Raw genomic sequence first — 27070 nt, forward strand, 5'->3', positions numbered from 1 at the left:
TACTGAGTCCTGAGGACCCTGGAATATTATCAAAACAGCACAGGGGACCGTTGATGCTGACCCTCGACCTCTGGCTCTTTTCCCTGTTTCCTGCCTGATACCTCCCATACAGGGAGGTACTTACTCTCTCATGTTCCCAAGCAACTATCTCGGTCTGCCAACTGTAAACGCAGGTACAAGAGAGCTGTGTTCTCATTTCATCATGTTCCACTCCTGAGCCAACACAAGAAACAGTCCTTTGCACAGGGACTGGGAGGAATGTGTTGTCTGGAGCTTTGGAAGAAATCCAGAGAGAGAGAGAGAGAGAGAGAGAGAGAGAGAGAGAGAGAGAGAGAGAGAGAGAGAGAAACAGAGAGAGAAACAACAGTTGACTTCCTGCCTGCACCATTGTGTTGGCATCTCATCCCAGTGACTTACTGTGCCCATTGCTACCTGCTCTAAGTTGATGGCACTCTGGGTGACAGGCTAGGCACCCAGTATATCCCTTTGTATCTTGTAAGGAACTCTCCTCAAATACTGAGCAGGCTGCCAGTCATTCACAGGCTACTGAGAAATTCGTTTGAGGGAATGACTCAGCATGTAGTCCATGGCTCCCTTCCAGTTATACCCTTTTACTCCCCTTCTTGTGCCCTTGACATTTGTTTGGTGGAGATAGCAAGGAAGCTTCACTTTGATCTCTATAATTTGAGTAAAGTTACAGGGGAGAGTTTTGAATAATGTGCATGAAACTCCTAAAAACCTGGGAGTGAGATGGCTGATGATATTGGAATGTAGTCCCTGAACCGGACCTATATTAGGTGTTCTTCCCCGTTGGCTGAGCAGAGGGAACAGCAAGCATCCTTCTGGGCTATCTCATTGGTTTCCCCATGTCTTGATGACATCAGCCATACCATACTTACAGATCACCTCACCTGGATAGAGAGACCTGGAGATTCCGTCCAGTAAAGCAGGGAGCATTGACCATGGAGAACTCTGATTAGAACAGGACAGTCAGTCCAAACATAAGAAGGTGGGTTAGGATGTAAGACCTGTCTTCCATGGCAGTATGTAAAGCAGCTGGAGAACATCTGGTTGACTGCTGAAGTGTATGTGCCCGCCCCCATCAGAATATCCCATCCTCTTCCTGTCACAGTAAAGGATAGGTTGTTGTGCATTAGACAGATTGTGATTAATACCTACTAAATTCACCACCAGTTCTACCTGTTGGTATTTATTCAGAAGTCCTAAAAGCTTGTACCCAAGACCTAGACACCAAGGTTTGCAAGTATTTTGTACAGAATAGACCAAACTGGAAACACTCCAAAATCTCTCAGCAACTGAGCCCAAACTCCAGTACATCCACTTAAGAGAATACTACTAAGTGACGAGAAGCCAGGAAGTGTCAACATATGACCAACAAGGAGGGTCTTCACGATGCTGTCACAGGTGGGGGAAAGGCACCTACTGTTTTAGTCCCTTTTGATACATTTGGAAGATGTAGTCTGCAGTGACAGAGCAGATGGGTAAGTTACCCAGAGAGTGGGAAGACAGACATGTGAGGGAAGAGTATGGTCCTTTGGAGGTAAGGTTTGCTGCTTTGATTGTGAGGGTGGGTTCACAGGAGGGCCACACCTTATCAAATGGTATGCTTCACACATGTGCAGTTTACTATGTAGCAGTTATGTCTCAATAAAAACAGTGAAAGAAAAAACCATATGAGACAGGAAAGTAGACGGGGGGGGGGGTGTTTGGGAGAAGAGAGAGGAATGAAGAAAATACAGACGGGGAAGAGAGAGGGGTGGAAGAGAGACAGGAGGGAAATACATGCTAGGCACACACACCAGCATCACGAAACCCATTATTTCACACAAGTCAGAAAGACTGAAAACAGCAACATTTCATATGGTTCCACTGACATACAAATCTCACTAATTAACTTTTAAAAACCTTATATATTTTTATTCATTTATTGGAAACATACCATATGCCAGGCACTAGGAAAAGTATGTGCACTGAAGAGGGCATGTGATTCCTCTGGCTCTGCAGCTGGATGGGGAAATAAGTTAGTAAACAGACAAAGGATTGACTTCCCCACAGGCAGTTCTGAAGTAATTACCAGGTTTAACCAAATTGTCCTCTGTTGATTGAATTTGTGTGTGTATCTGTGCTTTGTCGTTTTGCAGAGTGACTTGTGGTCTTTGGGAATCACCGCCATTGAAATGGCAGAAGGCGCACCCCGTAAGTTCCTTCCCTGGGTGAAATCTGTTGCTGGTTGCTTCTGTGGGTCCTGCGGGCTCCTGCCAGGACTCCGCTTGATTTCCTTCTGCTACACTGAGCCCAGCATGACTCTGCTGCGTCATATTTAGAAAGCAGAGGCATCCTAAATCAACCAGGAATCTGTTGGTTTCAGAGCAGTGTGCAGATCTGTGTTTTGCTGAGAAACAAGAAAGCAAACTTTGGGGGGTCTTTCTTTCTCACCTACTTACTGTGTGGCTCATTCTTGTGGCCATCTGCCTCATGCAGAATTTGGAATGACCACAGACAATGTCATCTCCCATGTACAGAACTCCAAAGCTGAATTCCTAGGTTCAGCTTTCAAAAATACCTGAACTCAGAGGCTGCCCCTCTTCTGAGAATATTAGTGTTTAGGGCCTAAGATATCCCTGCCCTTATAGGAGCAGTGTCTCAGATGCTTGCAATCTTGAGAACCGCCCCCCACCACCACCCTGCAAGTCCCCTAAGACTTTAAGCGCTGGCACCATAGAAGACATCTGGCAGCTGTTGTGGTGGCCTGGGGGACTGGGACTGTTCCCCCCAGACCTCCCCGACTCTCCCTATAAGTGCCAACCTCAGTAGAGATACCAGCACACCCTTTCCTGTGAGAGGTGGATTCACTTTGCAGGCAGCTGGGGTTCAAGCATCACCCTGATACCTAGCTGACCCAGCCTGGGGACTACAGGACAGTCTAGGACCCACCTTCCCTCCTGCACCCAGGGCTAGAATTGTGTAACAAGGGCATGACTCTTTGCTGGCTCTTCTCTGTCTCACTCACACAGGAATTGCTCCCAGTTGTGTCCTTGTGTATGCGTTCGCACACCTCCACACCTTCTCATCCACCTCTCACAGGACCAGGGCTCTAAAGACCTGCAAGGACCTTCATGACAGTTCATTCTTAGGCTTGGGACTCTTGAAGTCATCACTGCCCTCTTATTTTTCTTAAGTTCCTTGAATCCATGTGTGGCATGATTGACTTGGAGTGTTTGTTGAAAAAATTTCCTTTGTTCACAATGACATTTTTGAGTCAGAAAATTCAGATACTGTGTTATCATCATGAGTGGTAGACGAAACTAAAAATAAACTCTACCCACAGAATCCTCTGGCTTCGAGGGAGCATATATTCTCAATCTTGGTACCAAGGGAAAAAATGTATTCTGTTAGAAAGTAAGCAATAAGATATGTGGATTGAAATTAGAACATAGAGTGTGTTCGTGATACACAATTACATCATGTTTATGATCTGACTTCATCCCCTGATCATCCTGGGGCTGGAGGGTTTAGAAAACAAGGCACACCACGCAACCTGAAAGGCTGCTAGGGATATTTGGTGTCCTGGCAGAGTACCAAAAAGCCTAGAAATGTGCATAGATAGCAGTGTTTGCATAAGCCTCCAATGGGGAAGACAGAGCTGTGGATGTTCAGATGCCACTTAGAGTGCGGCTTAGGCTTTTGTTAAAGAACATCACCTCAGCCACGCCAATCCTAGCTGTCACTGTGCCGTTTGTTTTGAATGGCAGGTGGTTACTTACACAGGAGATGGCTAGTTATTGGCCCTTTAACTTATTTTCCTTACAACATGAAGATATGGACCCTAGGAATGTTAGTGTCTGTTTGAAACGTGCATTTTATGAGATTCATCTAATTAGATAGACATCAGCTTTTTGAAATGTTTGCCAAACAGAAGCTTCCGGATCTTTGACTCCTTACTCGCAAGCACGTTATGGACATGTGTACACATGTGTAGCATTGCTGTAGAGCCAGGATGGTGGTGAGGGCTTGGCTTCTGACTGGCTCTGGTCCTTGTTTTTGGTCTCCCACAGCCCTCTGTGACATGCATCCCATGAGAGCCCTCTTCCTCATCCCCCGGAACCCAGCACCTCGCCTCAAGTCTAAGAAGTGGTAAGTTGGCCCTTCAGTGTTTTGCAGATCTGAGGGTGAAGCTTTCCTGTGATCTTTCATTTGTCTTGTGTGTGTGTGTGTGTGTGTGTGTGTGTGTGTGTGTGTGTGTGTGTGTATGTGTGTGTGTGAACATGTGTCTGCAGGTACACATTTGTGTGCTCAAGTGCAGAGGCCGGGGTTGACCCCAATTATCTTTTAGTTGTTTTCCTACCTTTGTTTTATAGACAGGGCGTTTCATTAAACCCGAAGGTCACCAATTTGTCTAGACTGGCTGGCCAGTGAGCCCCAGAAAACCTACTGCCTCAATTCCCATAGCCCTGGGATAACAGGCACATGCTACCATACCTGGCTTTCTATATGAGCGCTGGGGATCTGAACTTGGGTCCTTGTGCTTGCGTGATAAGCACTGTACTGACTGAGCCATCCACCCAGCCTGACTATGATCTTCTTTTGAATTACCTCAGATCTCTTCCTGGGTCCTTCTGGCTAGATTAAAAGAATGCACACCACAGCTTGTAGGTGACATTCTGTATGCTACCATTCATCTTGGACTCGCAGCTCCGTTACCTGCTGTCTGTACAGCAAGTTGTTAACCCTATCCTCAAGGCAAAGAGCTATTAGCCAAAATAGAGCCCAAGTAATGGCATGGAAACACTGTGATGTATGACCGCGGTGTGTTCTCCTGACTGCATGGCACATTTCATCAGAGACAGTGATGATTTAGAGTCAGCCCATTAGATTGGCTGGCTTCTACTCCTCAAGACAGTGGTTCCCTGTGCGCCCACACAGACCTGCTAATGGTCCATGTGTGTCTCTGGCATGGGAAGTCATGGTTCTTGGTGGAGTTATTTTTAGTCCCTTTCTCTTTATGACAGGGCATTCTGGCTTCCTATTTTGGGGAGAACAGTATACCCTTGTTCTTAATAAACTAAACCTGACAAAAAAGGAGGCTTGTTCTAAAGGGAGCCACTCCATGCATGCTGTCATGAGGAGGCATGATGGGAATGTGGATGGTGAACGCCCAGGTGAGGTTTGGAAGCAGAATCCTCAGGTTAGGCCATAAGTTGCCTGTCACTCTCATGTGTAATTTTATCATGGTCTTTATGTCAATTTCCCATGTTTCCCCTTCCCTGCTACAGAAGTGGCATGGCCTCCTGATACATTCTTATATCTCTGGTTCCTCCTGCATTAGAGTTAATCCCTGCCCACCTGTGACCTCCTCCTGTTTTTCCCCCTAGACATAAGTCCTGGGTAGTCCAATTAACAAGAAGCAAGCTATTTGTCCCCTTTCATATGACTGAAGGCCTTGATTGGCATCCTGTTTCCCACCCACAGGTACACACCCACTACCCAGAGCAGGCTTAATTAGTACAATCAGCTGGTAATGACATAGCAACCCTGGCTAACAGAGGAAAGGCGCGCTACACGGAGAGGAAGGAGACAGAAAAGCCACAGCCAGGGCAGTCTCTAAGCTGCCAGACCTTCAAGGGGGAGTGGTTGCTATTGGTAACCAGAGGCAAAGATTCCCTGCTCTCCTTCCTCTCAGAGGGTCACTGTGGTACCAGAAGTGTTCTCTCCCCAGCAACAGCCTTTCATTGGGCACCAGAGAGCACGTGCACAGGAGGGTCCTTCCTCTCTCTTCTGAGATTTCTTCTCCCTCCCCCCTGGATCTGACTCCTGGAGAGGGGAGCCAGCTCAGTTCCCTCCCCTGGAAGCGACAGTGACATTGCAAAGCCTGCTGCCTGCCAGATTGTGGTTTGGAATGTGCCAAGCTCCCCAGGAGAGCCTGCTGTATGCCATGGGGTCCTGTCTCCTGTGGCTGAGGCTCCTCCTGTCACTTCTGGGGAGACAGTGTGAGCTCTTCCACAGAGGAACAAGCTGGCCGTCCAGTCATGTCATCTAAGAGGCTGCACCGGTCACCTTATCATTTCCTGACAGAACTCCTGACAAAAGCTCACAATTAGAGAAGGGAAACAGTCCATCACCGCAGAGAAACGGAAGCAGTGTGGATGTGACGCAGTTGCCACACTATATGAGAGAGCTGAGTGTGTCCATTCAGCTGTTTTCTTCCTCCTTCCTTTTGATTCAGACAGAGATCCAATCTGTGCACAGTCAAGATAGATCTTCCCTCCTAGATTGAGCCAATCATCTGGTCACACCCTTACTACCACACTCAGCTGTGTGTCTCCCAGGTGAATGAAGTCTAGTCAAGTTGGCAATGAAGATGAGCATCACAAGTTCACCCCTTGTCAACATATCACTTTAAACTATAACATTCAACTCCTGGGCCTCAAAGGCTCATGATCATCTCGTGATGCAAAATATATTTAGTTCATCTGTAAGAGTTCCCCAAATCTTAACAGTTTGAAATCCAATTGCTCAAAAGCCTGAAGTCTCTTGTGATACCCATATCAGTCTCTTAATTGTGAAGACCTGTAAAGTTAAAAACCAAGGCACATCTTTCCAATTTACAATAGCACAAACTAATCATTTTCATTCCAAGAAGAAAGGAACATGGGCACAGAAAGGAAAAACAAGACATGAGCTGGGTCTGTGCCTAGTGTGGGAAACAACATCCTGCAGTTTCATTTCAAGCATCTAGGGCTCCTAGTAATATCATCTGGTCTCCGGTGGCCTTGCCTCTCCTGCTCTGCCTCTAGCACACATAGCCTCTCTTAGAATGGCTCCACTCCATGCCTGTGACTTTCCTCAGTGGACATCCCACAAGCCTGGCTCTCTAATATCCTGAGTGATGCCTCACTTCACAGCCCTATACCATGGCTCATGGGACCTCCTTGAAGGAACTCTGACTACCACTCATGGTCCAACCTCAGGAGCTTTTGCAAGTCCTCACTGCCCACAGTGAGCTGGGTCCTCTCATATCAATCACTAACCAAGAAGATGCTCCCACAGACTTGCCTGCAGGCCAATATGATAGAGGCATTTCTCAGCTTAAGACAGCTATTCTCAAATGACCCTGGCTTGTGTCAAGTTGACCAAAAACTAGCCACTCCCAAGCCCCGTTATTTTTCAAAGCTCTATGCCTGCTGTCAGGCACTTTCGTTTTGAGAAAGGACAAAGGGGTGTATATGTATATGCATGCATGTTGTGTGTGTGTGTGTGTGTGTGTGTGTGTGTGTGTGTTCCAAATAAAATTATGATGATATAAAATAGATATCACAAAATATTTGAAATAAATTGAATTTGCTAGTTTGTACTTTGACTGCACACTTCATCAAAATAAAAACCCAAACTGGAACACAGGCTTTGGAAATTAACCATTTCTGTTCGGTTTTCCCAAATCAAATACATCTAGAGCAAGCCCTTAATGAACATTGTGCAGTCACACACTCTATAACATTTTGTTTAACAATGCACAAGGCCACCTGATGACTCTGGAGCCACCTCAGCTAAGCAGATATGTTCTGTGATATTCCCACAACGATAAAGTAATCTTCCAAACATCTCCCTGTCACTCAACAGTGCTCTATGGGGCCCATTTTATTCAACAGAAGTGGGGAGCTGGTAAACAATGTCTCACTTCTGTGTCGCAGTCCTTAGGAAAGAATTTTCTCTTCCTTGAGTCCAGTGATGATCAGAGAATGGTCGGATGTCCCTGCAGTATGCCAGTGCTAACGAAAAGAGGCGTTTTAAAGGAATTCACTTATTTAATCACTGCAAGGATATTTTGAGATAAGTTCTGTGGATGTCTGTATTTACAGACAGGGAAAGTTAAGGCATCTGTCCAGAGCCATACAGCAAGTGATGAAGTCTAAGGCAGAGAAAGGGGGTAGTGAGAACTAGCACAAAGCCACGCAGATTTTCAAGGCTGAGATTGCCAATATGGATGCAATGACTATTCAAAGCATCCAGCCCTCTAGATTACAATGGCTAATGTAAGGGACTTCAGTGTATAACCAGCGTGACTCTGCTAAACTTCAGATGGAGAGCACCAAACACCAGCATTCCCTCCCCATCCGAAAGCATCCATCACTCCTGAGCATCAATCCTTGACATTTACCACTCCATCCAACTCTTGGCAAGGCTATATTGCTAACCTTCCTGGAAGCTGTTATCTTTTTTTTTTTTCTCTAAGAGACAAAGCTAAGCTACCAGCAGTACCATAAATTTACTTTGAACCCATTGTAACTCGCAGCGAGCAGGCAGGCATTCAACACCTGTGAAGTACTTTCATTTGTAATTAACTGTGCAATTAAACATATTGATTCCTCGGTCACACTAACTTAGAAAATAAGTGACCGCTTCTTTGAAGACGTGGGAGTTTCGTTTTGTTTTTGTTTTGTGGAGACAGGGTTCCGCTGTGCAGTCCAGGTTGTCTTCAGATGCATTATATAACCTATAGCCTCAAACTCGTGGTTACCATCCTACTTCAGCCTTCCAAGTTGTTGGGATTATGGGAATGTGCCAACACGCTTGGCTTGAGGATATGTTTTAAGTGAGCCACATTTTCTCTTCAAATGATGCCTGTGCAAAACATATAGACACATCAGCTGCTTTACAGACCTCTGTACCCTGTCTCTGTCCTTGGGATGCCAAGCCATTCACTCGGGTCCTTCCCTCCAGCAGAGCCCTGTGGCGGGAACTCGCACAGCTGGTCCCATTAATGGAACAGAGTTCCGCCTGGAGAGCTGGAGGGTTTTCTGGCTTTTTTTTTTTTTTTTGGTTGTCTTATTTTCAGATGTCAATATCAGAGAAAGGAATGCACAGTCTATTGAGGTCTGGATCTCATTTTTCAAATTGGTTGTGATTGCTTTTATTTATCACCCTCTAATTAATAGAGGAGTGCTTTACAATAAAAAAAAAAACAAGCACCTCTTCCTAGCTGCCAGTGAGAGAACTACTGTTTCATTCCTTGTGAATATTTAATAGCTCTCTCTCATGAGCTTTGTCGTTTTCCTCTTTTTGACGCTGATTTTCCCACCCAGGGCAGCCCTGTGTGGAGTTGGCCAGGCTTGCTGCTGGCTTCTGAGGGTAGTGTGAGAGATTCCAGTTTGTTCCTTAGATGAGACTGTTTCCAGTACTTTTTTTTTTATTTGATTGATCTGGGATAGAAGACCATATTACTCCTTACTCCTTACTCCTTGCAACCACTCTCTCTCTCTCTCTCTCTCTCTCTCTCTCTCTCTCTCTCTCTCTCTGTATGTTGTATGTGAATGTGGACAGGGGCACATGCACATTTGTGCACACATATTTGGAAGCCAAAAGGCAGTATCGAGTGACTACATCAATCATTTTCCATTTCACATTTGAGACTGTCTCTCACAGAACCTGGAACTTTCGGATAGGCTAGGCGAGCTGGCCAGTTAGCTCTGAGGCTCTGCCTGTCCTGTCCCCCCTTCCCAGCACAGGGATGGTAGGTGCACACTGGCATGCTAGCTATGTACATGAATGTTAGAGGTTCAAATTCAGGTCCTCATGCTTGCACAGCAAGAACATTGTCCACGGAGCCACCTCCCCGGTCCCAAGACCTCCCTTTCCGTTCCTCACGAGCACAGACTGGAATAGAGCCAGACCGCAGCTGGAATCAGGCATTTCCATGTGTGCATCCATCCATTCGTTCACCAAACATAGTGCAGGTAGTGTGCTAACGATGACTTGGGCATTTCCTGACACCTCTGAAAACCTCTAGGGAGGAAGACGTCACAAGCAGGTGCATAGATAGCTCTTCTCTCATATTTCTAGGCCATGGGATAGCCAGCCCTAATTCACCTGTGAGCAAGGCAATGGCTAAGGATGCTGCATTGCTTTTAGATGTGTGCAAGACACTTTCAAGCTCATGCATAATTTAGAAATGTAGGAAGAAAATTTATTACTTGAAAAATAGGGAATAAGCTAAGAAATTGATTAGATGTGGGCAGAAGCAGGGAGTACCTATATGTATTCACTCTGCATTATTTTCTGTGCATATGTAATACATAATAAATATTTATTTACTCTCTGTGTGTGCATGTACATGTAAGTGTGTGTGTGTGCATGCGTGTGTGTGTGTGTGTGAGTGTGTGTGTTTGTGTGTGTGTCTGTGTTTGTGTCTGTGTCTGTGTGTGTGTGTGTGTGTGTGTGTGTGTGTGTGTGTGTGTGTGTACAGTCAAGCACATACCACAATGCACATGTGGAGGTCAGGAGACAATTTTCAGGAGTTGGTTCTCTCCTTCAACAATTTCTCCTGGTGCTTCTGTCTCGATATCCTCCTCCTCCTCCTCTTTTCTTCTTCTATCTGCTCCGGGAGGGCTTGACCCTCAGCTTCAGGAGACATCTTTTAGGTCTCCACCTCCCACTGCCCACCTTACTCGAGGATGAGGATAACAGCTATAACAGCTGCTTACCATCCACCAGGCTTTAGCTGCTGCGCCTTCCGCCTTCTCCGCTTTTTCTCTTGTACTTGGATGCTGGAGGACATGCTGCGCATAGTATTCTATGTGCTGAAGCTACTTCTTGATCCTGAAATACTTACATTCTGGGAAGTGTTCCTATTGGAGAACTTGAGAAAGCCATCCTTCAGGGATCCACAGTGCAGCCACAGAAGGGCGACAGAGAGCAAAAAAACGGCTCCCTCCTGAGTAGGCAAAGGTGCTCAGGGGCCAGGGTTTCCACTGAGATCTCAGGAAACATACACTGAGCTGTCTGTGGACAGCTCCCAAGGCACTCTGGGAAGCTGTGAACTAATTACTTCTGACTCTGGATAACTCCTTGGAACTTTCTGCAAAAACACACATGCCTGATCCATAAATCCTGGCTAAAGTCCACAGTAACTTCTGCTGCCCTGATCACTGGTGTGGTAGCTGCCTCCAGCGATTCCCTGCTCCCAGACCTTTTTAGCACAGAATTTATCTAGGAGGAAATTGGGGTTTGCTAGGGGGCCGCAAATGAAGTGCCTATGTGCTTCCCAAAGAGGTCACTTCCCCTTCATTCCTCCAGTCTCCTGTGTAAGGCTGTGTTCCTTGTGTGAAAATGTCCCCGTGCATATGATAACTACCATATGCTACCTTATGTAAATGTTGATTGTGATTTGACCTTCGAACTTCATTGTACAAATGTATTGATATTGATTTGTGATTAGTTGATCCCTATGCTTACAGGATGGACTTTTTTTTTCTTTTTAAGGCCAAATTTCAAAAGATGTATTTCCTTTTCTTTTATGTTGTCAATTTATCTGGGAATTCATCTCTTTTGTTTGGCAGGTCAAAAAAATTCCAGTCGTTTATTGAGAGCTGCTTGGTAAAGAATCACAGCCAGCGACCAGCCACTGAGCAATTGATGAAGCATCCATTCATTCGAGACCAACCTAACGAGAGACAGGTCCGCATCCAGCTGAAGGACCACATTGACAGAACAAAGAAGAAGCGAGGAGAAAAGGGTCAGTTGCACATTTGTATTTCGGAGAAGGAAACAAAAGGCAGAGAATTATGGTCCCGTGTGAGGAGCTAGCTGCCTGTTAGGTCACAGCCTTGGGCATCAGTGGAGTGGAATCACCATTGAAGGTGAATGGAAAAAATAGATCTGTAAGCAACGGGTCCTCTTCTAGGCACCAAACAAAGCCATGTCAAATGAGACCAGGAAGCACTTGAAATGACAAGTGATTTGTCTTAATTCAAATGAATATTCACATTTCTGGGAGTGACATCCACACATGTCAGACAATCTACAGAACTCATCTAGTTGACATTTTTCTGTATTGACAGTCTTCAGCATTTATGTGCTCTGAGACTTGTTTTGAATTCAGTTATATAGAAGTCATAAAAGAATTCCTTACGGTGTCTGTAATAGAAAGGCTCATTAGCTTGCCAGGCTAACAGCGTGGCATCAGCTTTTGTGTGGAAGGTCCTCCAGTGCACTTCTTTATTTTGTAGATGCACAAATTCCTCTCCCATAGTCCTCTCTGTGTCATGGAAAGTACAGGAGCCCAGCTTTGAGACACTGGGACCGTGCCCAAGTCGATGGAGTGGTGACTTACAGTGGCATGTTCTGGTGCAGGGCTCATGGCCAGCTGAGCATACGGCGGGGAGGAGGGGAAGTGTGGGTGTGACAAGGAGGACTAGGGTAGGCAGCAAGAACTCACTCTCGGGGAGCAGGAGGCTCTAGGAGTGAGCAGCAGTTTCAGGATAGATGATACCCATTGAGAGTGTGTGAGGGAAGACAGAGCCCAAGGCCAGAGGCTAGAGTAGGTGAGAGTGGTTTTCCTCGACTCCCTCTTCTCGCCCCTCCCCTGTCCTTAGTATAAAGGGCAGCAGAAAGTAGCAGACAACACACACAGAGAACAGGTTTTTGAAGTATGACCTGATGATTCTCTGGATTTCCTCATTGTCTGTTGTTATGTCTCCCTTTTCAATTCTGACTTTGTTGATTTGGATATTCTGTCTGTCTGTCTGTCTGTCTGTCTCTCTCTCTCTCTCTCTCTCTCTCTCTCTCTCTCTCCCTCCCTCCCTTCCTCCCTCCCTCCCTCCCTCCCTTCCTCTCTCCCTATTCCCTCCCTCCCTTTTAGTTAATTTGGATAAGGGATTGTCTATCTGCATGGCAAAAGAGTTGTATATCTTGATCTGCCTGGGGGCCCCCTGGCGGTAGGATTAGAATCCATTCCTGGTGCATGAGTGGGCTTTTTGGAGCCCACTACCTATGATGGAACATCTGGTACAGCCTTGAGATGGGGGAAGGGCTTGGACTTGCCTCTACTGGATGTGCTTCCCCATGGGAGGCCTTGTCTTCTTGTGGGGAGAAGTGGGGGGTAGGTTGGGAGGGGGAGGCTGGGAGGGCAGGAGGAGGGAAGAGGGGGATCTTTGATTGGTGTGTAAAATGAATGAAAAAAATCTCTTAATAGAAAAAAATTGTTCTTACCCTACATCGTCTCTAGCCATTCTGACCTGGGTGAAGCAGGCTCTCAAAGTAATTCAGTTCCATTTCCCTAATGACTGGGGATAGTAAACATTTTAAAATATTAAAAAATATTTATTTTATTTGTGTGTGAGTGTTCTGCCTTTATGTAAGTTTGTACACAACTAATGTATATGGTACCCACAGAGGCTAGAAGAGAATTAGTGTTACAGATGCTTATAAGGTACCACATGAATGCTGGGAATCGACCTGGTCCTCCAGAAGGGCTCTTCACTGCTAAGCCACCTCTCCAGCTCCAGTCTCCTTTTTTTTAACCTTTTCCATTGTATCTCTTTATGAGTAGCTTTTGGCAGAATTGAGGAGTTTTATTTTTTATGGTTTTATGTAATCCTATAGTACAAAGGCAATCAAGCTCAGTTCTGATAAAATACTACATCAAGGAGACTGACAAGTTAAAGTTTTACTTTAGAAACTAGAAGCAACTGGAATAATTGTGTGATGCTTTGTTTACTATAGTTTCCTTTATATAGTTTCCTTTACCAGGTAAAAAGTTCTACATGTTATTTTGAACTCTATGCTTTTCCATTTTGAGATCACATTATTTTGGTATGAGTTATAAACACTATTGCAGATTCTTTACATTTGGTGAAAGCATTCTTTCAAAATAGGTGGCCTGAAAAGTTCCTGCTCATCTAAATATATGAGGCTTCCTTGTGATTTTACAAAATACATTTGAACTCCTCACACTTCCATTTCCTTCATTCTCTCTAATATCTACATAGATTTTTTTTTTTTTTTTTTTTTTTTTTTTTTTTTTTTTAGCCAATCTGGTTTTCTGATTGGGAATACTGCCTCCTAACGGAAATAAAACCAAATTGTGTTTTCAGTCCAGTTGACAGATGCACAAATGTCTTCAGGCTAGTAATTAATAATGCATAGCTATAAAGAAGTGACAGTCTTGTGGCATCTTCTTTTGTTTCAAAGACCTCTCATCCCCTATAGAAAAGTACGGAGCACAGCACATCCAGGGATCTAGGAGTCACTGTAGTCCTGGTGGCCTTGGTCTCACCATGTGGGAGTCACTGTAGTCCTGGTGGCCTTGGTATCACCATGTGGGAGTCACTGTAGTCCTGGTGGCCTTTGTCTTGCCATCTGCTTTTCCACATCCAGACACCCAGCTTCTCGGGACTCACTGCTTCTTGAGCATGTAACACACCCAGCCTTGATAGAGGCCTATCATTCACAGTGACATTGTCCCATCCTTCCAGCTGCTGCCAGCTAAAGGGCCACTGGCCTTCCAAGACCCAGCTTCTTCCCTCCTCAGTGGGTCCATACTTCTGCTCCTCCATTCTGAGCAAGGGGAGATAGCTGTCCCCTACTCTCACTTCCCGCTTTGTGTGCTCCTGCTCTGGATGGAATATGTAAGGGAGACACTAATTTTCACATTGAAACATCTCAGTGCTGATTCTAAATATACCTCCCAGATTGACCTTTTATTAATATGAAGGGATTACTAGTTTGTGATCTGACTACCTCCCTTATTTTAGAGATTATTATCATAAGCAAATGAGAGAACAAATCTAAAATATTTAACAGTAGTTGCTCACATGTGAGATGCCTACTAAACATTCATTTTCTTTCTTCATAACCATTGAAATGACAATCATACATTCCATTTGTGTCTTTCTCATTGTATTTTGATCATGTCTAAAGCAAATATTCAATCTTACTATTATTACACATTAACTTGTTTATTATTTTTACTGAAGTAAATGAATGTTCATAATGAATCAATCATATTTACCTATTCTTTTTTTTTTAAACCAGGAGTGGGGTTAAACTTAGGACTACCTGCTCATCACATGTTCTAGGCTTTTAGTACAGATTAGTGTAGAGATCGTGTGTTTCTATCAAGTAGTACATATTGTACATACTTCTGTGTAATATACTCTCATGTGCTGGCATGATCATGCCAGCCCTGCCACAGACAGGTAAGTCGTGTATTGCTCTGTGGAGTTAGGGCAGCATCAGTGTGACTAGGTAGGCAGACTTTTCAGCTCCATTGTCTTATGAGATTGGGGCTACTGGTGAGGTCCACTGACCACACTTCTGTGGCCCATGAAAGTTATGAAACAGAGTGGTGGTCTCTTCTGAACAGCAGCACCATGGTCTACACTAACTTTCTGTGATCTCTCTCCAGATGAGACTGAGTATGAATACAGCGGAAGTGAGGAAGAAGAGGAAGAGAATGACTCTGGGGAGCCCAGGTATGAGGAAGAAGGCTAGGCCTTGCCACTGCCACAGTCTGGACTGGGCTTGCTCAAAATGTGCTTCCCTTTTGATTTATTGCTCTGCTTTGAAGAATGCACCAGGACTTAATGCATTGCCACATACATACTCATTAATGTGTGAAATTTCCCTTAGGCAGACTCTTATAAAAAGTGTGGAAATCAGCATATTCTTTATCTTGTCTACCAAAATATATGGCCTGTATTCGTGACCTTGTTTCCTCACACATGTAGATATAGAGTGGGAAGGAAGCAATTATCTGGCTAATGCAGTGCTAAAAATGTTTAAAATTGCAACTTTGAGGAGAGTTAGTGACATTTCAAACTGGAGTCATTCAGCTTCTTGTTCATCCCACTGGGAGGCCCTGTCAGGTAGCCACTGTCCTGCCATGTGCCTCAATGTTTCACACAGACCAACTCTGGAGGAGGTGATTCTAGAAAAATCAAATTGTCCTCCAGAGGTGAACCCTGATAGAAATGTTGACACCATTCCTGTTGTTCCCATGGAACCTGGTGCTCTTCAATGTCATCGTCTCCACATTTCGAGGCTGGTGTGGTTGTGACCCCACCATCTTCCCATCTGTATTTATGGGCAACTGAGGTTGGTGTGCTTGTAATGCTGGTACCACAGCTCTGTGCATCCTGTGGGCACACTGCTAATTGTGGAGAGAATGCACAAGCGGAAAGGTTCTGGGCATTATGGGTCCATGTCCTCCAGCACTCCAAGGTATCCAGCCCTCATATGGCAGCACAAGGACCAATTGCTGCTATCTCACTGGCACAGACTGTCCTGGTTTGCAGAGGGACCATGCTGTAGGAATAAGCTAGACACCATATTTTCCTCTTCCTTCCTTCCTTCCTTTCTTCCTTCCTTCCTTCCTTCCTTGCTCCCTACCAACCTCCCTTCCTCCTTCCCTCCCTTCTTTCCTTCCTTTCTTCTTCCCTTCCTTCGTGTGTGTGTGTGTGTGTGTGTGTGTGTGCGTGTGTGTGTGTGTGTGTGTGTGTGTGTATGTGTGTGTGTTTAGCACATGTGTATACATGTGGAGACTATCCTACTTTGCAGTATTATTGCTGCTGTGATTAAAACACTGACCAAAAGCAGCTTGGAGAGGAAAGGGTCTATTCTGTCTTGTAGATTGTAGTCCATCATGGAGGGAAATCAAAGCAGAAACCTGAGAGCAGGAACTGAAGCAGAGACTGTGGAGAAATGATGCTTACTGGCTTGCTCCCCATGGCTTGCTCAGTCTGCTTTCTTACACAACCTAGGACCACCTGCCCACAGTGGGCACTAACCCCCCACAGACATGCCTAGTGATCAGTCCAATAGTGGCAACTTTTCAGCTGAGGTGCCCTCTTTCCAGGTGGTCCTAATTTGTGTCAAACTGATCAAAATTAACCAGCATAGACTTTAAAGGACAGCCTCAGCTTTCGTTCATCAAGGACTATCTTCATAGATGTGTGTGCGCGTGTGTGTGTGTGTGTGTGTGTGTGTGTGTGTGTGTGTGTGGTGTGTTTATTGAAAATGCATTTTTTCATATGCTATATTCTGATCACAGTTTCCATCCCCAAACTCCTTCCAGATCCTCCTGATCCACCCAACTCCAAGCCCTTTCTTTCTCTTTCTCTCTTTAGAAAACAGACAGGCAAGCAAAAATAACCACAAAAACATAATAAAAAGAGAAGAGCTCAAGAAACACACAAAAAAACCATAAAAGCACAAAATCAGAAACCATAATATACAAGCAAAAGGACATTAAGACAAAAGAATATGAGACAACAAGTCTAAATAAGTTCCGTTAAGTTCAACTTTGTGTTCTGAAACGAGGGTTCCCACGGGCCTTGTACTTGCTGCTTAGGCTAGGCCAGCTTCCCGGTGAGCTCCTAGGAGCCTACTATCTCCACCTTCCAGCACTGAGATTACAAGCATCTGCTACCACACCAGCTATTTTTACCTGAGCTCTGGAGATCAAATTGAGGTTCACACTTACAAGGCAAATGCTTTACTGATGAGCTATCTCTCCAGCCTCTTGTTCTCTCTCTAAGCCTGCAGTTCTCAACTTATGAGTCACAACCCCTTTGGTGGTTGCATTTCAGATATCTTATACATCGAGTATTTACATTCCAATTCATAACAGTAGCAAAATCACAGTTATGAAGTAGCAAAGAAATAATTTCATGGCTGGGGTCAGCACCACATGAGGAGCATTAGGAAGACTGAGAAGCACTATGTGGAGTCAACATCACCCTGACAAGCGAGCTCGGTTCTTGCTAAAGTACCCTAAGAGGTTGGGGCTGAGCTCACAGGACATTAGTTTTCCTCTCTTATGTGCCACAGAGTTTCCCAAAGTTAAAGACTGGAGGAGAACTTTTTCTTCCATCAGAACATGTTAGCTGCATAAGACAATGGCCATCAACGAGTGACATATAAAATGAACATTTCTTGAGAGCCAAGGACCCTGTTCCTGCTCGCAGAGAAGCCACACTTTGCTTCCAGCCCAGAAGGCTGTGTCGGGCCTCTGACTGTTCTTTGAACTGAGAAACCCAGTCTTCCCAAGACTTTTTGTGTGTCGGGGTCACTTGGTGAGACACCAGCTGTAATTATAGCATGCCATTATATCACAGGAAGATGATGCACAAGTCTCACTTTGTGAACAAGTCTAATTAGTCTTTGTGAAATCCTAAAATGTAGAAAAGATGATGGTTTCTCATTTTAGACACTAGACAACAGCTTGAGGATGTCACCAGGTCATACACAGAGTTAGTAATTGAGTCATTAGTACAACCAAAGTCTCCTGGTAGTAGTTCATTATCAGTTAAGATTAATGGGGCGTCCTCATATGCATGTGACATTGGGTCCTCAACCTCATCACCTTTGTTCATAGCGTGTGACTTGTGTGTACAAGCACCACCATTTCCAAGTTGTTTTAGAGTTCTACACAGAGACAGCAAGTTGTAGAGGGTTCACAGGAGACTCCTCAGTTGCCTTGGAATGCCCTCAGTGAAGCTCTTGGCCTTGTCTATGGCAACATCTCACCAAGACCAAACTGACACACTTGTCATCTGCCAACAACCTGCCCTCATCCATCTCTTATCACACTGCACCTGCTCCAACCAGTGGGGTTTCAATGGGGGTAACCCACCTGTGGGAGCGAATAAAAAGAACAGGGGACACGAGAGACGACAGCAAGACAGGATTCTGATCAAGCTGCAAATTTTATTTTCCTCAGCAAGGCTTATATAGCACAGGAGGGGAGGGGCAGGAAGGAGGGAAGGGGGAAAAGATGTGGAAGGGGTGCAGGACATGGGAGATGTGCAGATCGTGCAACTGCAGGATATTGGCTAAGATCACTGGTCAGGGGCCATTTGTTCTGTTGCTAGGCCACCTGACCATGGAATGCTCTTTACATTCAGTTGTCATGGCACGTGACTATGGAATGTTCTTATCTTTGGGAGCCTCTGGTTAGTAAACAGGTGTTACTGCTCTGGGAAAGGGCAGTGGTCGTATGACTTGTTCTCTGGCCTAGCTAGTACTTTTCCATGGTTCATGTTTGGTTCCTGACATCTTGGTCCCTGACAGTCACCAGCAGCCCAAATGAAACTGCACATCATCCCTCACCCTGCACATTAGATCTTTCCATGGTTCACTTCATTAGTTCCATCCCCAAATACTTCTCCGAGGCTCACCCCACTGCTCCTTGCTGGGTCAGGTCTCCACCGCGAAACACCGTTAGCTAATGTGCTCCCCTATACCCTGTAGACAACAGTCCACTGTCAAGACAATGGATCCACTCATGTCATGACTCAGGTGACAGCCTTTGCAGACATGGCTCCCATGTCCACATATCGCCCTGATGGCCTGTCTCTGACCACTCTTGTCCCCTGAGGACAGGCCAGAGTGCAGTTCTAGGACCAAACCAGTCTGTTCCCACCAAGGACTAAACTTGCTTCACCTTCTTCCTGGAGCAGCCTTCCCTCCATCAATTCCCACCTCCCTGGCATGGTCCTCCTGACAACCCCTTTGAGAACAGAGCCCTAACCCTTATCTCAGCTCCTCGCCACTGTAAATGTTAACCCTTCTGTCTTAGTTAGGATTTCTATTGCTGTGAAAAGACACCATGACCGTGACAACTCTGATAAAGAAAACTTGTAATTGGGTGGCTTACAGTTTCAGAGGATTTAGCCCATTATCATCATGGTGACATGGTGACATGCAGACAAACATGGTGCTGGAGTAGGAGCTGAGAGTCCCACATCTTGTGCAGGCAACAGGAAGTGTTCTGTCTCACTGGATGTAGCTTGAGCATAGGAGACCTCAAAGCCTACCTGCACCGTGACACACTTCCTCCAATAAAGCCACACCTATTCCAATAAGGCTACACCTCCCATTATTGCCACTCTCACTGGGGGCTACAGTCTTTCAAACCACCATACCTTTAGAGTACTATTTCTGTCTTTTCTATGACTGTTGTGTATTTCATTTCTAATAATTTGACTATCTTTCTCACAAAAAAGTAACTCCAGCAGGAGAACATGTTTATCTGTTACACAGGTTTTCTGGGTTCTTACCTTCTCAGAGGAAAGACTTCAGGAGAGAAACACAGTTCAGGCAGAAGTTTACTTGACAAAGCAAAGCAAACACTCTGGAGAGAGTTTGGGGTGGCTCTCCCAAAGGGTTGGGCAGTGCAGCTTCCATCTTGTGGGTTTTAAAGAATTTCTTAGGAATGTCTATGAGGAAGAAGGTATATTCATGGGGCAAAGTTTATTCTCAAATCACGGTTGACCAAGTCTTCCTTTTAGGGTATTCCTTCCTAAGGTCCTCTAGAAAACCTTCTGGAGGGGATGTCAAAAGCATAATGTAAATGAGATTATACTGAGGCTGAGATCTTAGAAGGTTCAGATCCTTTGCTATTGCATATGGCTAGGAAAATCCCTTGGCACCTTAATTTTGGATATTACAATCCAATCTGTCAACAATCTTGAGGGCATTCAACCTCAAAGAGACAATCTGATCCTCATATTCCTAAGATATTGGTGAGTGGTAGTGGGTTTTTTGGAGTCGGGGCATGTTCATGTCAGTACATATGTGTGTGCAGTTATGGGTGGGGTGGACATCTCAACCATGGGCATCATCCTCCAGAAGTCAACCTTGCTTTTTTGAGACAAGGTCTCCTTTCGACCTGGGGCTTGCACAGTAGGCCAGACTAGCTGGTAAATGAACTTCAGAAGCCCACCTCTTTACATCTCCTAGGAGTGGGGTCACAAATGCACACCACCACACTCAGCATTTTATGTGCACTCTGGGGCTCAAACTCTGGTCCTCAAATTTGTGTGGCAAGCACTTGACCAACTGAGCTATTGCCATATACCAAGCTATGGTGTTTTGGGTTACCTCATATCTAGCTCCTTTTGGAGACTAATCAGGATCCATTATTGGATTGCTCATAGTGTTGGCCAGTTAAGAAGTGAGGCTGATTCTGGAAAGCTGGGGCCTGGGTTTCACAATAGCGGTTAAACAAACAAGAATGGGAAATGGCTGCCGTTCAGAACTCCCTCCTCTGAGCTCCAACCCCAATTTCTATTTTCTACCTAATATCTAGCTGGTGCAGTCTCCCTACAGTCTGTCCTAGTACCTGTCACACAGCAGAAACAAGGAATTCTTTGTCCAGTGAGTTTATTTTAGGTTGAAACTTTTACCCAAATTTAAGGCAGTGGTTCTTAGCCCCCCTAATGCTGTGACACTTCAATACAGCTCCTCATGTTGTGGTGACCCCCACCCTGAAGTTATTTTTATTGCTACTTTATAACTATAATTTTGCCACTGTTATGAATCATAATGTAAATATCTGATATGCAACCCCTGTGCAAGGGTCATTTGTCCCACAAAGGGGTTGTGAGCCACGGGTGGAGAACCACTGATTTAATGGGGTAGGTTTAAATAAACCTAGAGAAGCCATCCTCATCTCCCTGATAGATGGCCATGAAGAACCAGAGGTCATAACTTTCAGTTAGTCACCGGCAGTTAGACTGGCATTGGGAAGCCTGGGACCACCAGTAATAACACTGCAGTTTATGTCCTCTTCACACACACACACACACACACACACACACACACACACACACAGAGCCACACACAGCCCTGGGCACCATGGGCTGCACAAACTTGGCCTCATTGTCAACCTTGTCTTAAGCCTTATTTCTCCTGGTCCATTTGATCTTGCCCTGAGCAGTGTGACCACTGCCTATCAGGTATTGGGGTGAGCTGTCAAGGAGGTGCCTGTGAGGGCATCTGCTCCTGTGAATAGGACCCCTCTTACTCTACTGCTCTTTTGCTTTCTGTGTGTGTGTGTGTGTGTGTGTGTGTGTGTGTGTGTGTGTGTGTGTTTGCGCATGCACACCTACACATATGTGCATGAGTATGTACATGCACATGTATTTGTGTTGTGCTGCATTGTGTGTGAATGCATGCATGTGAGCACAGAATGCACATGTCTAAAGGTCAGAGGACAAGCCCTGCTGTTAGTCTTTCCTTCCCATCTTGGAGACAGAGTCTCTCGTTGTTGGTAGCTATATACACCAGGCTAGCTGGCCTCCAAACTTCTGGAATCCTCCTCTCTCTGCCTCACATCTTCCCAAAGGAATGAAGTGTTACACACTCATGTGCTATTGTATCCAGTTTTTTTGTGGGCTCTGGGAATCTGAATTGAGGCTTATGCTAGTGTAACAAGTTCTTTAACCATTGAACCATCCCCATAGTCCCCGCTAGCTATTCTTATACATGGAGATAAACTTGCCTATGGCTTAGAGCTTGCACACTCATTAAAGTCTTATGACACTCATCTTTGCCATGCACTGGGGATGGAGTCGTGTGGACAGCATATGTACGGAGCAGTCATCTGGAAAGGGGGGCAAAGCCTGTTCTCTTGCGTTCACCCCAGGACGCACAGTTGCAATGGCCCTCATCACACGTGGTACCTAATGGTCTCTCCTGTCCACAGCTCCATTCTTAACCTGCCAGGAGAATCGACGCTTCGGCGAGACTTCCTGCGACTGCAGCTGGCCAACAAGGAGCGCTCAGAGGCGCTGCGGCGACAGCAGCTGGAGCAGCAGCAGCGCGAGAATGAGGAACACAAGCGGCAGCTGCTGGCAGAGCGCCAGAAGCGCATTGAGGAGCAGAAGGAGCAGAGGCGCAGGCTGGAGGAGGTGAGTACTGCAAGGGCCACCACAGCCACCTTGGTTGGCACCACCTGCCCGGTGCACATGCCTTTTGGCCCCATCTTACAAAGTGCACTTCCCTCACTCTCTGAATGGGGCCATGGCTTCCACCCTCCACCCACCTACCCCTCTTAGGCTTTCCTTGACCATCTTATTTAGATACCATCCCTCTCCTTGCTAGCATATTCTACTGCTTATTGGCATGGCTCTGACCAACTCAGACACTCTATATGTGGTTCCAGCTCCCCATTGGAAAGGACATGGTCTTCTTTTCTCCCCTGGCCTTCTCTAGTGCCTAAAATAGCACGTCACATATATTAGACACTTGGAATATTTGTGGAATGAGTAAATTAACGTGCAAATTAGTGAGCCAAAGGCTGAGAGGTGAAAGACAAGCGCTAAGCCACAGTGGACAGGCCGGTCACCAAATGCCCAGGAAATCCAGACCTTTCTTCCTGATGCACTTCTGACCCCAGGAGCCACGTTCCTCACACATCCTTCCTGCCCAGGACACTTCCTACAGCTGGCAGGCATAATCTGCTTTCAGCAGCAGATGCTGCTGTCCTCTGGACAGGAAACCTTATCTCTGGGTGTTATATCCCACACCAGGTTCTCACCCTTGTAAACTATACATCTTTGTTTAATCCCTTTTCCCTGCAACTTCATCCACATTTCCAAGTGTTCCTCCATCTACCAGATAAATGAGCGCCTCCAGATCAGTAGGAAACTGAGATTGTTTAGTCATTGGGGAAACTGGAAGGAGAGTGGTAATGTTAGGGGTCTCCCAAATTCCAGTCTGCTCCTTGCTCATGAGTTCCTTGATTTTGCTTTTTAAAATGGCCCACTAGAGAGTGAGAGGTTGGGGGCTACAGGATCAGATCACCTTTTAACAGCCCATCATGGTTCAGATTCCCTCATTTAAGTCTATGAGGACCTCATGTCACTTTTCAGTAAATCCTGGCAACCTCAATAAGACCCTGAGACATTATTTTCAGACCTTCATCAATAATCCTCTACATTTACAATGATTTGTTTATTGAGTGACTTCTATGTGCAAGCTACCAGGCAGGAAGTTGCTCATATGTGGAATCCTGTATATCATTTTCTCTCAAGAAGTGCATTTTCTGTCTTTATTCTTCATTTTTCTTTCCCTTGTGCCTGCTATGAGATATCTCAGATATCTACCTTTATTTATCAAGTGACTAGGTGATGATTTCTGGTGGTTGTTAAGCACTGGCCACATGACATTTAACAAGAAGACAATGAGGAGTGAATATGAGCCTAATACATGATATGTACCTATAAAATGCTGTAAGGAAAACCATTATTTTATGTGCATACTTTTTAAGCTTTGAAAATTAAAAAGAAAAGAAATGGAAAACAAAGAGGACAGTGAGTGGAGTGGGTGCTAACTGCAAAGCAAGGTGCATGCTGGTCTCTCAGATCCCAGTGTGAGGGTTCCAAGACAGTATCACAGGTGTGAATCAGAGCCTTGAGCTCTGATCCTCAGAGACTTTGAGACCTTCTGTGAACAGCAATCAGGACATAATGTGCTTCTCAATCTGTGTGTAAGTTTAGGACACTCGTATAAAGATACCCACCACGTGAGAGGCGTAAAGTCCCTGCTCTCTTCTGAGTGTGGTGGATGGAGGCCCCGTGGTAGGGCATAGGTAAAGTGTACAGGTAAGGTATAGAAGTGACCTCTGGTTACACCCTGGAGCACAGACTGAAAATCTTAGTTTCTGGCCGCTGTGCTGAGTTATCACTGCCTGCAACCTGCCCAGGCCACCCACGGCTCTTAGACTGGCCCCCAGCCAAGGACCACAGTTTCCTTTAATCTCTTAGACCTCTGGAACCCCATAGACTCTGCTCCTTGGACTTAAGACCTCCTCCTTCAGGCTGGAGAGATTGCTCAGTGGTTAAGAGCACTGTCTGCTCTTCCAGAGGTCCTGAGTTCAGTTCCCAGCATCCACATGGTGGCTCACAACCATCCATAATTCAACCCAGTGCCGTCTTCTGACCTGTAAGCATACATGTAGACAGAATACTGTATAATAAATAAATAAATAAATAAATAAATAAATAAATAAATAAATAAATAAATAAATGAATAAATAAATGAATGAATGAATGAATGAATATTAAAAAAAAAAAAGACCTCCTCCTTCTAGGTGGATCAAATCCTCTGCTGAACTGCTCCCTGAAAATTGTATGGCCTGTTTTTCTTGGTGGGGCATTTCCCAGGTTCCCATTTCCCAGGTATCACAATCTCCACTATATTTGGTTACTGGTTCATTATCATTGGTTTCAGGCTAAAAGCACTGACCAGGGAGCGAGCCCTAGAAAATCCACACTACCAAGCTTAAATTCACAAGATTCTCACCATGTGAAGAGCAGATGTGGCTGTGTACATTTTTAAAATGTTTGTGTGTCTGTATATGTGTTAATGTTCATATGGATATTCACACGGGAGTGCACATGCTTATGTGTGCATGTGTGTACAGGTCAGGATAGAACCTCAAATGGCGTTCTTCAGGTGACGCCTATCCTTTTTCTGGTGATGGGTTCTCTCACAGGCCTGAAACTTGCTAAGTAGGCTAGGCCAGCTGGCCAGGAAGCCGCAGAGACCTTCCTGTCTCCACCCACCTAGTATTGGCTTTACAAATATGCACCAGGACACCCAATGTTTTTTTATGTGGGGATTGAACCTGTGTCCTCCTCCTTGGAGAGCAAGCACCTTCCTCGCTGAGCTATCTCTCCAAACCCAGTTTGTTTGTTTGTCTGACACATGAACTCTGGGCTGCTAGACCCAAGTTCTTAGTCAGTATGAAATCCTCCCAAAGGGCAGCTACAAACGAAATCCTGTGTCATATTCGGGGGTAGGCTGCAGAGTCTATGCTTCATGACACTTTTTTTTATATCCCAGCCCTGGCTTGTAGCTCTGTGGTAGTTTGCCTTGCACAGCTGATGATCTCTGGGCCATGGCAAGGCAGCTGTGCTGAGCAGGTGTTCAGCATTGAACTAGGGTTCTCCTTCACACACCAGGTCAGTGCTACTGCAGGCTCCTCTGTGTCCTTCAGTCCTTCATGGGTGCTTCTTCCATGGGCATGAGTAAGGCACTGTGCACAGAGAGACCCCCTGAACTCCATGGCCTGAGAGGAAGGTGTCTGCATGCATGAGGGCTGAATCTTCTGCTGTGTGATGGTCAGTGTGAACCAGGCTTCTCAGAATAATCAGGAGCACGTGGATTTGGTCATTTACACTGGCTTTATCTTTGTGGACCTTTCTCTTGCCCTGGGTGTGTCCAACCAGCCACCCACAGACAGGCACATGAGGCCACATGCAGCCCAGAATTGCTATGAATGTGGCCCAGCCAACTTACTTAAAGCACTTATCAGTTTTTGTGAATTTTTTTGTGACTCTGTTGTGGAGTTGTCAAGAATAAACCTGCAAATGTCAATGCCGTGTCCTAATGTTAAATGCTATAGCTTAAGGGAAGAAAGAAAATTGTCACATAATGGGTTGGCTGTAAGAACTGAACCTGGATCACAACAATCCTTGCTCCCAGAGAGTCTCCTCCTGTATCCCTATCCTTATCTGCCAGCCTAGCCTGCGGTAAACACTTGTGTCTCTGGTGGCTAGCACAGGAACTTGGGCTGCATGGGCACAAAGAAACTGTGTAGTTCTGCTTGAGAATTTAGATTCCTTTGGTCATATGGGCTTTTGTGGGCATGCTGGGAATTATATTCCCAGTTCTGAATAAAGGCCTCCTGGCTGCCTACCTAGTATCACAGGAATGATGGGCTAGAGCTCTCAGATGTCAGCTCCCACCAGGGACCCTTAGGACACTTTCTGTGTCCTTTGCATTTGTCCTGTGCCTGTGTGGATATGGCTAGGATCTAATCAGTGTTGGTAATTCTCAGGACTTTGACTATAGCTGAATGTAGTCATGGATCTGCTTAGACAAGGGACATGGCCTGTGGCTGATTAAATGGTGGTAACCAGACCAGTTTTGACCAGTGATACAGTAAAATATATAAGTAAGTTCCAGAAACTTGCTGGAACTCAGCCAAGGTGAGTCAGTTCATCACTGGTGACAAAACTACATGGAGATCCTCTCCTACTTTTTTCCGATTCAATAAGCATTTTTATTACTCAGCTGGGACAAACCTCCCCTTAACAGTGTGCATCAGAGCAAGCCAGCCCCTGGAAGTGCTGTGGCCCTGCTCTGGAACAGACTAATGAATTTGGATCATGTCCCTGGCGCTGATTGATCTTGCATAGGAATTTTTTAAAAGATCAGTGGTTTCTCTCAACTTGCCATCATATTAATGGGAAAATTTAAGAGTCAATATGTAGGAGCTACATATTGAAGCTCCCCTTCAGACAATGAAGTAGAAGACTATTGAGAAGGATGCAGTATTTTAGTCAGCAACATCCACTAAAAGAACCAGATGTGATGGCCCACACCTGTAATCTCAGTATTTGGGAGTCAGAGACAGGGGGATTGCTATGAGTTCAAGGCCAGCCTAGGATGCATTTCAAGACCCTATCTCAAAAACAAAACA

The 27070-nt window shown here is 45.4% G+C and overlaps 1 protein-coding gene across 8 annotated transcripts in view; it reads left to right on the forward strand.

Moving 5' to 3' along the window:
* The window catches only part of Tnik (TRAF2 and NCK interacting kinase), a 423448-nt gene that overhangs the window by 310266 nt on the left and 86112 nt on the right, over positions 1-27070 (forward strand). For all 8 annotated transcript variants that reach the window (XM_036189717.1, XM_036189718.1, XM_036189723.1 and 5 more), the window contains exons 8-12: positions 2163-2217; positions 4077-4155; positions 11355-11530; positions 15203-15269; positions 22286-22490. In XM_036189717.1, coding sequence (XP_036045610.1) covers positions 2163-2217; positions 4077-4155; positions 11355-11530; positions 15203-15269; positions 22286-22490 — 582 coding nt within the window. The remainder of the gene's footprint in view (positions 1-2162; positions 2218-4076; positions 4156-11354; positions 11531-15202; positions 15270-22285; positions 22491-27070) is intronic.

This window comes from Onychomys torridus, chromosome 6, assembly GCF_903995425.1.
Source record: "Onychomys torridus chromosome 6, mOncTor1.1, whole genome shotgun sequence".
Classification (NCBI taxonomy): domain Eukaryota; kingdom Metazoa; phylum Chordata; class Mammalia; order Rodentia; family Cricetidae; genus Onychomys; species Onychomys torridus.